Source organism: Rhinatrema bivittatum, chromosome 3 (genome assembly GCF_901001135.1).
Source record: "Rhinatrema bivittatum chromosome 3, aRhiBiv1.1, whole genome shotgun sequence".
Lineage (NCBI taxonomy): Eukaryota > Metazoa > Chordata > Amphibia > Gymnophiona > Rhinatrematidae > Rhinatrema > Rhinatrema bivittatum.
The window spans coordinates 73496042-73509597 of record NC_042617.1 but is presented as its reverse complement, the minus strand read 5'-3'; the positions used below and the strand labels follow the sequence as shown (position 1 = coordinate 73509597).

General features: G+C 41.4%; 1 protein-coding gene across 2 annotated transcripts in view; it reads right to left on the bottom strand.

The window, feature by feature from the left end:
* The window catches only part of TTC7A (tetratricopeptide repeat domain 7A), a 523501-nt gene that overhangs the window by 434508 nt on the left and 75437 nt on the right, over window positions 1–13556 (bottom strand). For both annotated transcript variants that reach the window (XM_029593372.1, XM_029593373.1), the window contains exon 6: window positions 12505–12583. In XM_029593372.1, coding sequence (XP_029449232.1) covers window positions 12505–12583 — 79 coding nt within the window. The remainder of the gene's footprint in view (window positions 1–12504; window positions 12584–13556) is intronic.

Here is a 13556-nt window from a genome sequence, read left to right as displayed (position 1 = left end):
AATAAGAAAATAAAGGTGGGGGGGGGATTTAGGTAGGACTGGGGGGCAGTTTAGATAGGGGAAGGGAGGGGGAGGTGGGGGGAGCGGAAGGAAAGTGCCCTCTGAGGCCGCTTCGATTTTGGAGCGGCCTCGGAGGGAACGGGGAAAGGAATCAGGGCTTCCCTAGGGCTCGGCGTGCACAAGTGTACACCCCCTTGCGTACACCTACCCTGGATTTTATAACATGCGCGCAGCTGCACGCACATGTTATAAAATCGGGCGTAGATTTGTCCACGCCTGGTTGCGAGCACAAATCTACGCCCAGGCGTATCTATTAAAATCTAGCCCTATGTTTTTTTGAAGGGGTTAATAAACATATGGAGAAAGGTAAACCAGTAGATGTAGTGTATTTGGATTTTCAGAAAGCGTTTGACAAAGTCCCTCATGAGAGGTTTCTAAGAAAACTAAAAAGTCATGGGATAGAAGGTAATGTTCTTTCGTGGATTACAAACTGGTTAAAAGACAGGAAACAGAGAGTAGGATTAAATGGTCAATTTTCTCAGTGGAAAAGGGTAAACAGTGGAGTGCCTCAGGGATCTGTACTTGGACCGGTGCTTTTCAATATATCATATTATATATATATATATATATATATATATATATATGAGATCTAGAATGGAATACAACGAGTGAGGTTATCAAATTTGCAGATGATACAAAATTATTCAGAGTAGTTAAATCACAAGCGGATTGTGATACATTACAGGAGGATCTTGCAAGACTGGCAGATTGGGCATCCAAATGGCAGATGAAATTTAATGTGGACAAGTGCAAGGTGTTGCATATAGGGGAAAATAACCCTTGCTATAGTTACACAATGTTAGGTTCCATATTAGGAACTACCACCCAGGAAAAAGATCTAGTTTTCATAGTGGATAATACTTTAAAATTGTCAGCTCAGTGTGCTGCAGCAGTCAAAAAAGCAAACAGAATGTTAGGAATTATTAGGAAGGGAATGGTTAATAAAACGGAAAATGTCATAATGCCTCTGTATCGCTCCATGGTGAGACTGCACCTTGAACACTGTGTACAATTCTGGTCGCCGCATCTAAAAAAAGATATAGTTGCTGGAGAAGGTACAGAGAAGGGCAACCAAAATGATAAAGGGGATGGATCAGCTCCCCTATGAGGAAAGGCTGAAGAGGTTAGGCCTGTTCAGCTTGGAAAAGAGACAGTTGAGGGGGGATATGATAGAGGTCTTTAAGATCATGAGAGACCTTGAACGAGTAGATGTTAATCGGTTATTTACACTTTCGGATAATAGAAGAACTAGGGGGCATTCCATGAAGTTATCAAGTAACACATTTAAGACTAATCGGAGAAAATTCTTTTTCACTCAACGCACAATAAAGCTCTGGAATTTGTTGCCAGAGGATGTGGTTAGTGCAGTTAGTGTAGCTCGGTTCAAAAAAGGTTTGGATGGGTTCTTGGAGAAGAAGTCCATTAACGGCTATTAATCTAGTTTACTTAGGGAATAGCCACTGCTATTAATTGCATCAGTAGCATGAGATCTTCTTGGTGCTTTGGTAATTGCCAGGTTCTTGTGGCCTGGTTTGACCTCTGTTGGAAACAGGATGCTGGGCTTGATGGACCCTTGGGTCTGACCCAGCATGGCAATTTCTTATGTTCTTATGTCTTATTTTTATGCATGTGATATTGTAAATCGCCTTGATCAAATCCCTTTGCAGAGTACAGAATATAAAAACATTTTAAATAAATAAATCCCAATTAGAGGTACACAGTCCTAGATTTTGTATTAGGAGTCACCACCCAGGAAAAGACTTTGAAATCTTTATGGACAACATACTGTAATCTTGCACTCAGTGTACGGTAGAAGTCAATAAAGCAAATAGAATGTTGGGAATGATCCAACAAGGAATGGAGAATCAAACAAATATCATATTGCCTCTGTATCAAGCTACTGTGTGACCACACTTTCTGGTAACCCCATCTAAAAAAAAAGATATAGTGGAACTAGAAAAGATACAGAAGAGGGCAACAAAAATGATAAAGGCGATGGAAAGACTCCCTTATGAAGAGAGGCTACCCAGGTTAGGGCTCTTCATCTTGGAAAAGAGATGGCTAAGAGGGGACATGATAGAAGTTTATAATGAGCGGGATAGAATGGGTTTAAAAAAAAAAAAAAAAAGACGACAATTATTTACCTTTTCGAATAATAGTAAAACAAGTGGGATACCCCGTGAAACTAACAGATTTAAAACAAATCATAGAAAGTACATTTTCACCCAGTGCACAATCAAGTTGTGGAATCTGTTGCCAGAGGATGTGGTCACTAGATACACTAGATCTACGTTTTGGGGTCTGCTGGAGACTGTCCAGTTGTAGACAATTTGCTAAGCTTGATGAATCTTTGTCTGACCTAGCATGGCATTAATGTCCATAAAATGTTTTCTTCAGGACAAAGACACAATAACTTCAAGATACTTTCCCCCTTCTTCCAACCTATTCCAACCTTATCCCTGTCTAAAACTTTCTAAATGTTGACTTCTCAACCTCTCCCAAGACTCTATTCAATTCAGAAATCTTTCAATGTACTGTATCTCTCCACTAACCAAGCTCATCAGACCCATCAGAATCCCTTTCCTGAAATCCAAGTCCAGGAGTAGCCAGTTCTCAGGCCTTCTGAAGTGACTATCTTTAGCAATTAACTCAACCTACTCAATCCTCCCTCCTTAGCTTCCTCTGCTGGGTTGAGAAAAAGCCTGATATTCACCACAACTGTTTTGGGGAAAAAGGGGATACCTGAGTCCCTAGACCCCTTACCCCAGTGCATTTATATTGAATATTACCTCTCAGAACTCCACATCTCAAATATTCTTCTTAATATCTATTCCAACAAAGTAATTTATTCCTGATGTATAAGTTATCTTAATGTTTCATTCAGACCTAGGCTACATTTAAAAAAAAAAGGCATTTTACCAACTCAGATCTTATTTGCCAAATCTTGATGCCACCTCAAGTAATTCTTCATACTTTGGCTTTATTTCCTTTGAATCTCAATATAGAATAGCTCTTCTTCTGAACTTCAAACTTCTTTGACAAACCTTGACCCAGTTGAGTCAGTTCTCATGATCTCACTCTCCCAGAATCCTGATGCAACTCAGTATATCCTTCAACATTTAGACCTCACAACAAATAAATTCAAATGCAACTCAGTTTATTAATCATATATTAGCCCCAGGCTCTGCACAATCAAGTCCCCTTACACAACCTTAGTTTCCCCTTGGCATGAGCCTTCTCAGACAGTGAAGTGTAATATGCATCTCCTCTTTTATCTACCACCATACACTGGCTATGTAACATCCCCTGTATCTGCTAGGTCCCCCTTAAAGCAAACGCCAATAGCGCTGAAGGTAATTTACAATTTTCTTTATCAACCGGGAACTATATTTTTGCAGCTCAAATTTACAAGTTCCAGGAATTTTAAATGTAGGGATGACAGAATAATGTAACATAAAAGGTAATGGGTTTTGGCTGTATGTTAAGATAACAGCAAGCTGTTCCCAGTGGTTGAGACTGCTTTAGAAATGATTGCTATGTATAATTCCTTGAAGCTAATATACTAGTACACTTATGGTGACAAATAACAAAAAGCACTCTGCTAGTAACCCATAGCTTTATGACACAAGCATAAACAAAAGAGTCTACAGTATCCTGACACTATTCAATATTTCATCATCTCGGCTTCCAATTAGTCAGTTTCCCCCCCTCAGGATCAGTCTGCCACATTTGTCTAAAGCCTATTGGAAAAATATCCCAAGCAGCAGACAGCTCTCTTGCTCAATATGGATACACAATTATGATTGATGACATCTTTTAATAAAAGCAAATGCTTCAAGACTGCTCCTACTTATATGTACCACAAGCTTACATTTGTTTTATAAGATGTGTGCACCCACAGAATGCTGTATAATACCTTCATAGTAGACTTGACAAGTAGTAATTCTCATGAATATTCAGAGGTGGAAAAACATTTAGAAAACTTCAGTGCCAGTCAAAATATTTTAGGAGCCAGGGAATTTTTCCTTTGTTGGCCTCAGTTCATCTTATTAGATGACAAAATATCTGTGCATTGTTGCAATTTGTGCTTTAATGTGTATGCATCCCCCTTATACCTACCATACCTAAATATAATCCGCTTTAAAGTGCTGAAAGGTGGAATATAAATAAATAAATAGATTATTATAACTTTGAAAGCTCCTTAAACCTTTGTGTAGGGGTAGATCTTGGGGAGTGGGGGGGGGGAAGGGAGGCATCTGATTTGTTTCACTTTTCAAAGTTAGAGGGGACGAAGCAAAACTGACAGCTCCCTCATAAGAAATGTCACTTCCCTTTTAACTTTGAAACGAATGGGCTTCTATCAAACTTTGTGTAGAGATAGGTTCCGGAGGGAACATCAGATTTTTCCCACTGTTGAAAATTGATAAGTGATTTGGTGAGGCACAGGAGGTAGACAAATAGGCTCTTTTGCAAAAGAAAGCCTCTACTCCATGCAAATCTAGAATGTCACACATTCTACTCATTATTTTAGCCTTTTTCTTATTTTGCTCTATATGTGTCTATTTTTTACCTTTACTTTTTTATTTTGCTTCTTTCCCTTTACTGTCATTTCTCACCTACCCCCTCTTTCCAAGCACTATCCTCACCTCTCTGCTTCTTCTACTCCCTCTTGGCATTCTCTCCCATTTCCCTCACCTCCCCTCCCTCCTTTCCACTCCACCTCTTACCACAGTCTTGTCTATCCCTTCCCTTCCCTTCTGGCACATTTGAGGTGGTGCTGTGTGCTTACTACACCCAGAAAGTAATGAGCTATCTTGCACAAAAATAGGCAAAAAGGTGAGCACAGGAAAATATAACACCCCCTACAGCTGTGATACATGAGGTAATATGAGGTGCAGATATACAAAATGCATGTGATGAGTTATGTGCTCAGAGTACCCTGGAAGCACTGATGCACATAATTTTCTGAAGTGTCAAAGCCAAACACACCCTGGAACCCCTGGAGAACAGGGGATGTTTGTACAGCACTCAAACACATGAAATGAAATACTACAACATAAAACAAATAAAAGGCACAAAAAGTGCTCATGAGATAACAAAATCAACTAGAATAGCCATGGGTATCAATGCTGTGTGCGCTAAAACCCTGGGCAACCTCAGCGCCAGTGATCTTCAATGCACACAATTACTTGATATCTGAGATATGATGCCAGGACATCCTCAAAAAGACACAAATGAACAATATCATTGTAGGGATAAAATAAATCCCAAAAATTCAGGATGAACTTGAGATGCCCTGGATGAAAGCAGTCTCAAAGCACTGAAGTACTTATGAAACACCAAAGAAATCTTAAGGCTGTGAAAACAAACAGTCTTAAAACTAAGCATAAAGACACACAGAGCTATGAGGTACCAGGCAGGAATGTCCCCTGTCCAGATTGCTACTTGATCTGGCCATTGAAGTCTTAGCAGCAAGGATAAGAGTTTCCCCGGACATTGTGGGATTTAAGGTGGGAGGACATGAGCACCTTGTTTCTTTTATTGCAGATGACATTCTTCTGTTGATAAATCCAAAAAGGACAGGCCCAGGGGTGTTAGCAGTCTTAGCAGCTTATATCAAGGTTTCCGGATACAAGATTTATTACCCTAAATCAGAGGTGTTTCCTATTGGTACGTTAAACATAGAAGACATTCTCCCATGTTTCCCAAATTTTAGGGTAGCAAGAGAGGGGATTAAATATTTGGGGATCGGGGGGGGGGGGGGGGGCTAAAAAGCCTGCGGACCTATACAAACACAATTATGTGATAGTGGTTGATCGAATACAGAAAGATGTGCGGGAATGGGATAATATATTCCTCTCCTGATCCAGTAGAAAAAGTGTAATGAAGATGAATATCTTTCCCAAGATATACATGTTGTATATTACTTACCAAAGTAATTTTTTTTTTTTTTTAACTTCCTTGCAAGGGAAATTTATATGGCATAATAAAAAAGCATGCATTAAATTCAGGACACTGTGGAGGCCAAAGGACGCTGGGGGAATGGTACTTCCCTATTTGCAGGGCTATTACTGGAAGGCAGGGCCGACCGGTGCATTGCCCTGGTTTCACAGAAACCAGGAGACATCCTGGCGCCCCTCTGGAGGTGTGGCTTTCAGATGGACATGATCTTCCGATGCTGCTGTTACAGCCTGAATTAAGACATGGGGAACCAGAGTGTGTAGTGCAAGCCTGCACATATCTCATACTATTAAGATCTGGAAAACAGTGAGTAGAAATTTGGAATTTTCCCCCAATGTTGTCAGGAATCATGCCCATTATGCAGAACCCGAAGTTTCCGAGCACTACACTTCACAGGGGGGCAACTGTATGGCAGAAACAGGGTTTAACATTTCTGGGTCAATCGTGGGAAAAGGAAGACGCTGAAATGAAACCCTTTTTAGATCTTAAAGAGAACTATGAGATGCCAAGGGAGAGAGAGTTTGTTTTTTTTACCAAAAGTTGATGGAGAAGCTGGGGACCTATGAAAGAAAGAGGTGGGAGCGAAAGGCACTCAATCATCTTGAACAAGTTATTGCCTGTAAGGACACAAGGGCGAGGAATCTCAAAGTTTTATAAGGCAGTGTTGGCAGTGGCAAGAGATCCTCCACTTAGTTTAGAAGTGCAGTGGAACAGAGATCTGCATTTGGATTTAAATGCGATACATTGGAAGGATATATGGAGAAAGGCACATAAAATCTCCTTGTGTAGCAAAAGAGTAGAACCAATGATGAAACTCCTTCATATAATATGTAGGTTCCCGGCACATTATATTAAAGTTTTGGTGGGGGCATCAAACCTATGCTGGAGGAGGTGTAGGCAAATGGAAACATATCTACATGTATGGTTGGAGTGCCCTCTAGTGGAGGACTTTTGGAAACAGGTTGGACAAGAGATGAAGTGTATTTATGGAGGGAAGGTCAGCCTGGAACCATCTCTGGAGCCAAGGCAATAAAGTACACACAGGTTAACGAGCAGTTGAACATGCATTTTGGATGTGCTAGACTAACAGCCAATACAAATAAGGGGATTAGCGCATCCAAAATGTACACCCAAACAACTGCATAGCTGATAGCATTCATCATGTGTAAATTCCATGTAGAGGAGGCTATTAGCTATTACCCCTTGATGCAGTAAATCCTGAGGCACCCAACACACACTTTTTAACCTGGTAAATTTTATGCTAGACCCAAAGCTGGTGTTAAGTCATTCACGAGTCATGGTCTTACGAAAAAAAATAAAAATAAAAAATACTGTTCGCTGTAGTTCTACTAAAGAATTAATGAAATGGATCAATCACAAAAAAAAAAAAATTTTTCTTGACACACAATATACACGGTCCAGGCCGATTTTGCCCCTTGCTATTGTGAGTATATATTGTGTGTCCAGAAAAGTTTTTTGTTTTGTTTTGGTTTTTTTTTTAAATAAATTGATACATTTCATTAATTCTTTAGTTGATGTTTAGGTGATTTCTATGGTTCATATTTAACACCTGTAGGAATAAGTGCACAGCAACGCTTCCTAAGTGCTAGGGACGCACAATTTCTGCCTAGTGCATTCTTTTTAACGCATCAGCTCATTTTAACTTAGCATCAGCCACTCAGGAGAGGTGGCTGTACAAACGTTAAAAAAAAAAAAAAAAACCCGGTGCCCAGTTTGGACAAACTTTTTTACACACGTCTTATTGCATCACCGTGTCTGTTTATTGGGCAGATGGAATGAGCATAATTTAAGTAAAACAAAGCACCAACTTGCTGATCATTTGATTCATGCAAGACTGTTCACAATTGCCAAGCTCTGGAAGGCTGTTCCTACAACAACAACATGTTGGTGCCATCAGGTGCATGAAATTGCCTTAGTAAAAAAACCTATGTACGTGCGGCATAGGCACTCCTCATTGTATGATAAAGTGTGAGCACCCTTTTGGTCTCATTGGGCTGATCAGACTTGGAGTGTATTATGTTTGTGGGGACAGATTTTTCACGTATGCATTCAGATAGGTGTACCACTTTTCTGGAAACTGTGGATTAAACAACATCTCCTAACAGAATTTGGACAGAGCTCCTGGGATTGCATACAAGTCTTAGTGATGCAGGAGGTATACCATGAACGAAAAAAAATCAGCAGAACCAGGGGTCACGATTTAAAACTCCAGGGAGGAAGATTCAGAACCAATGTCAGGAAGTATTTCTTCACAGAGAGGGTGGTAGACGCCTGGAACGCCCTTCCGGAGGAAGTGGTGAAGACCAAAACTGTGAAGGATTTCAAAGGGGCATGGGATAAACACTGTGGATCCATAAAATCTAGAGGATGTGAATGAGGAGAAGAGACATGGGAGTGGCTTGCAGGAATGACGGCTACTACCTGGTGATTAATACCCCTAACCAATTAAGGGCCTTATTTTCTAAACGGATCGCACGCAAAATGTCCCTGATCGCGTGCGATACCAAAATGGGGCGGAGTCGGCCCCGGAAGAGGAGGAGTCGGGGCGTCACCGGGGCCGACTCCGCGAAGACGCCGTGGATGACGAAAAGGTAAGGCCCTTTTCGCGTCCGAGTTCGCGCCCAATAGCTACACCTCCTATGGTGGCGCTATTGGGCGCGAAACCGGCAGCGATCGAACCGCGACGGTGCGATCACTGCCGGTTAGCGCAGGCCCGCCCCCCATTTCGGCCCCTCATTCCCTAAAGTATGGCAGGCCTGCGATACTTTAGAAAATGAGGCCCCAAGTTAGATACTTTACTTTGATGAGGCTTCAGCACTGCTCTCTGCATCAATGGCAGGAGGGGAATGAAATTGGAACCAAAAACTTACCAAGAAGGGCTAAGAGTAACATAAGTATGAGAAAAATAAGTTTGAAAGCTTGCTGGGCAGACTGGATGGACCATTTGGTCTTCTTCTGCCATCATTTCTATGTTTCCTATGTATCTGGCATTGTAATTCCTGTGATTGTTAAATATCTAGACCAAAAAAAAATGAAAATAAAAAGCTTAAAAAAGGAGAATCATGTGATGTGGTAAACCGAGGAGATCGCGTCTCTCTTGGCTCGGGGTGCTGTGTTCTTGTAATCACCAGCAATCCGGCTGAAAAGGGCTTTCTTTGCTACTTACTGCTTTTTCCATTAAACAGGCTTATGTCGATCATCCCTTTCATGCACAAATCGCTGACTGGGATGCCACCAAAAGCGAGTAAAAAAGAAGAAAAACTATGCGGCGTGGAAAGCAAGATAGACATGAGCCATAAACAATTCTGCTGAGACTCGCTTACAGCCTGATGGAATGATTGCAGAAATAAAGAAGTGGTCATTGCTGTCCTAGACGACAAACTGAGGGGGCCGATGCAATGCAGTGCGCTCAGCTGAATGCACTGAATAACCCGCGCTCGGACGCGGGTTAAATAGGCGCTAATCCACCCCCTAATGCAATAGGGAGATTAGCGCCTATTTAACGTGTGTCTGACGCAGAGTGAATGCAATAGCGCTCGTCACGTGCAAATGCATGTATTAACACCTAGAGTAGGTGTTAAGAGCTGAGCGCATGTAAAAAGTACAGAAAAGCAGAAAAAATTGCTTTTCTATACTTTTATTAAAAAAAAAAAAAAAAAAAAAAAAAAACCTCGGCAGACCGCCGAGTTATGAAGACAGACACCAGTAAACTCGGCAGCCACAGCGGGGTCGTGTTAGCAAGGAGGCGCTAGGGTCGTGCAAGCGACCCTAGCACCTCCTTGTTAGTGCGACCCCCTAATTTGCGTATTGCATGGCGCCCCCCTTGCGGGCGTCATGTGCACATTAAGAAAGCGGGCGCTGAATTTTCAGTGCCCACTTTCCGGGCTTTTTATTGCATCTCCATGCTGTATCAGATGCCTATTTCCAATTTTATATGTATTTCTGCAGATATTCAGATACAAAGAGGGGGGGTGTCAGGGGTGCCCACTGTCACCTTTATTATATATCCTTTCCATAGACCCACTTCTTCAGAAGATAGTGGGTAGCTTGGATATTAAAGGATTCTTAACCAATGATTAAGAATTTAAAATTGCGGCTTCTACCGACGCTGTGTTGGTTTATTTATGTAACCCTGAGATGGCCTTACCAAAGGTTTTGCAAATTCAGTACGAATTTGGGAAATTTGCTGGTCTAAAAATGAACAGTGATAAGTCAGAGGCTTTAGATGTTTCTGGCGATTTGAGGTACACACGGGTGGGTAATTTTCCCCTAAAGTGGGTTGACAAAGGAATGAAGTATTTAGGCATTCATATTCCTTTAGACATTGCTAAGTTATAGGATTATAATGTCGGTCCCTTAAAAAAGAATGTACTTAAAACCCTTCGGTCGTGGCAGGGATTGCCACTCTTACTGATGGGGAGAGTCTGCCTCTTCCAGATGATGGAAATTTCTAAATGGCTATACCTATTCCATGCGATTCCCATGTGGTTGCGGAAAAAAGACATTCAGGAGATTAATAGGAGTACTGCAGCCTCTCTCGGGAGGGGGGGGGGGGGGGGGGGGGGGGGGCTGGGGGGGGGGGGGGGAGGGACACAGAGGATTCTTTTGCATATCCTAATGTGTCCTCGGAAGGCGGGGGGTCTAAACTGACCAAATCTATCTTTATATAACACTGCATGCCAGGGATTGGATTTTTGAGACAGCTCACACTACTCCTCTTAATTATTTGCAAGGATGGGTTAAGACCTCTTGCCCTGGGTTCTGTTTTATAAGTGGCACAGAGGGATCTCCCAATCTTGGTGCAACAAAATTCAATAGTTGGGGGGCTATTTGCTCACTCATGCAGTTTTGGAGTACTCTGACAGCTTTTCTACCAATTCGAGGTAATCCTTTTTTTTTTTTTTTTTTTTTTTTTTAACCAGGGATGAATAATGCACTTTTCTCTCAGGGGGGGGGAAGCAAGGCCTTTTACGTTTATCTCAATTGTATTCCACCAGAGATTCAGCTCTCCATAGTTTTCAGGAATTAAGAGATGTTCCATCTTTCTTCCAGTGACTTTTATGACTATTTACAAATTAGACATTATTGGCATGCTTTATTGTGGGACAATGACAGTACAAAACGCTTTCCGCTTATGAAAGAGCTCCTAGTTGGGACAGATGGAAAAAGACATTCATGTGCACAATATTATAAAGCCCTGTCGGATATGCAGTCTCAGTCGGGTTGGCCAATTCTCTTATACCAGTGGAATAATATTCCCTCTATTACCTTAACACACTCTGATTTACAACAATTTTTTTCGGAGCATAAATCTGCTTTCTGAAAGTGTACCCTTGCGTGAAAAACAATTTAAATTTTTCATCAAGCCTATCTCTCTCAAGTCCGAGCATTTAAGATGGGTATGTTGCCTTCTCCGATTTGTATTAAATGTGTGAAGAAGAGAGGTGACTTTAAACATTGTTTTCGGTCTTGTTTGATTTTCCAGCAATTCTGGGAAGACCTTAGTGCATTTATCTCCTTACTATGGGGCCTGAATATTCCCCTGGAACCGAAAATTTGGTTATTTGGTCTCTATGAGGAAATGGTGCCGAGATTGATAAGCCTCGACAACAATTTTTAGATAAGGTCTCTCTGGTAGCTAAATGTGTGATTCTATCTAACTGGACTAAAGAGGGCCCTTTTTCTTTGAAGGCCCAACGGCGGCAGCGTATGCCAAAAAAATTATCTAGGAAGCATTATGACTGATTGATGGTCATTTGGGGAGACTATTCACACTCATTACCATCTTCGTCTAAAGCTTTTTTGCTAGATTTATGAAAGATTTTAGCCTGCCTTATCCGAGCCCATTTTCATTATTTGACTGGTAGCCTGGGACTACATCCTTTACTGTACAGTTTATGGGATATTATGGGAAATGAGGCTAGGGGAAAAACATTTGGAATTGTTTAGTAATGTTTAAGATTATGGTATCAATTCTGTACTTGATATTGTCTAAAATCACTGCTGTTTGTTAATCTCTGTTTTTACTATGACATCTACGTAATTGTTGTGATGACAGTTGTGCTTTGCCAATAAAAATTACTGATCAATTAAAAAAAAAAAAGGTTAAAAAAAAAAAAAGGGAGCACTAAAGCACTCTCAAGGGACTGGAGTAAAAAGTAGGTCCTGTTATGTCACGGAAATCTCAAACATGTAAGCACTCAAGGAAAAAAACTCAACAAGTTTCAAAGCTCTTCAAATACTAATCTGCACAAAAACCAGTGTGGAAATAAGGCAGCCGCCAACACCTGGGATTTGCTCCAGTACTGCTGTACTGAGAGAGAAACGCTTTCCTGGGCTGCACAAGAAATGGAATGGAGAGCTGGAATGAACAGCGAGCAGCTGTTCTGACACAGGTATAAATCCTTGTTAAATTCTTCAAAGATATAATAATCAGGCCAAGCAAAAAACATCTTCACTCACCATTTTGAAGTTCTGAGTGGCTTTGGTTTCTACACTTCGTAAGACATCTCTGAGTTCTTGCATTCCTTTCACAAGATTTCTAAAAACAAGTGAACAACAACAAATAATCAGCAAATATAATTACAAAGCAACTCAACTTTTGGAGTTTATTAACCTTCAAAAGCAAAAAACAGCAGCAGCATGAATGTCTTCAAAATTTATAAAAACTTATAAAACTGCAGCTCATCTGAATACGTTTCCCAGCTGTCTCAGTGGTCAACTCCGAAAGTCACCCCAATCCATCTCAGGCCCGAGTTGCTCCCATCCTGTGCACCTCGAGCAGCTGGCCAGGTACTGGGGAGGTTACAGCCTATTTGCATACTTCTCCCAACTGCCTCAGTGGTCATCTCCGAAAGTCACCACAAGCCACCTCACCTCACCTACCTGAGCACCCAGTCAGGTACCGGGGAGGTCGCAGGCCTAACTATTTCCTATGGTTCCACTTTTTTCTTCCTGATGCTAATGCCCCCCAATCTTATTACCTGCTGCAAACCATTACTAACCCTAAGGCCACCTGCCCTATTCCCTACATTCCTTACCTCAGTTCTGTAATCTAACTGTCCAGTGGTCTTGACCTTCTACATTATCTTACTTTCATCCATCCATCTCCTCTCTCTCCCTGCCAGCATCTCAATCCTGTCACTGTCATCATAACTCTACCTCTCTTCTGAGTATTCTCATGCTCCTCAACCTATTCTCAGCTGGGGATATCAATCCCAATCCTGGCCCCCATGGCAATTTTCACCCCATCGGAGCATATCAAGCCATTACCCCTCTAATCTTACTATATTCCCCTTCTCCCTTCCTCTTCTCTTCCTTTCTCCTGTTCCCGGTGGAATGCCCATTCTATTACCAAGAAGCGTATGTACATTCATGACATCTCTTTCTCATACTCTTCTTGCCTTGAATGAGACATGGCTTTCCCCTGAGAACTCTGCTTCAGTTGCTGCTCTCTTTATGGAGATTCTCTCTTCTCTTATATACCTTGCACAGTAGACCATTGTAGTACTCGA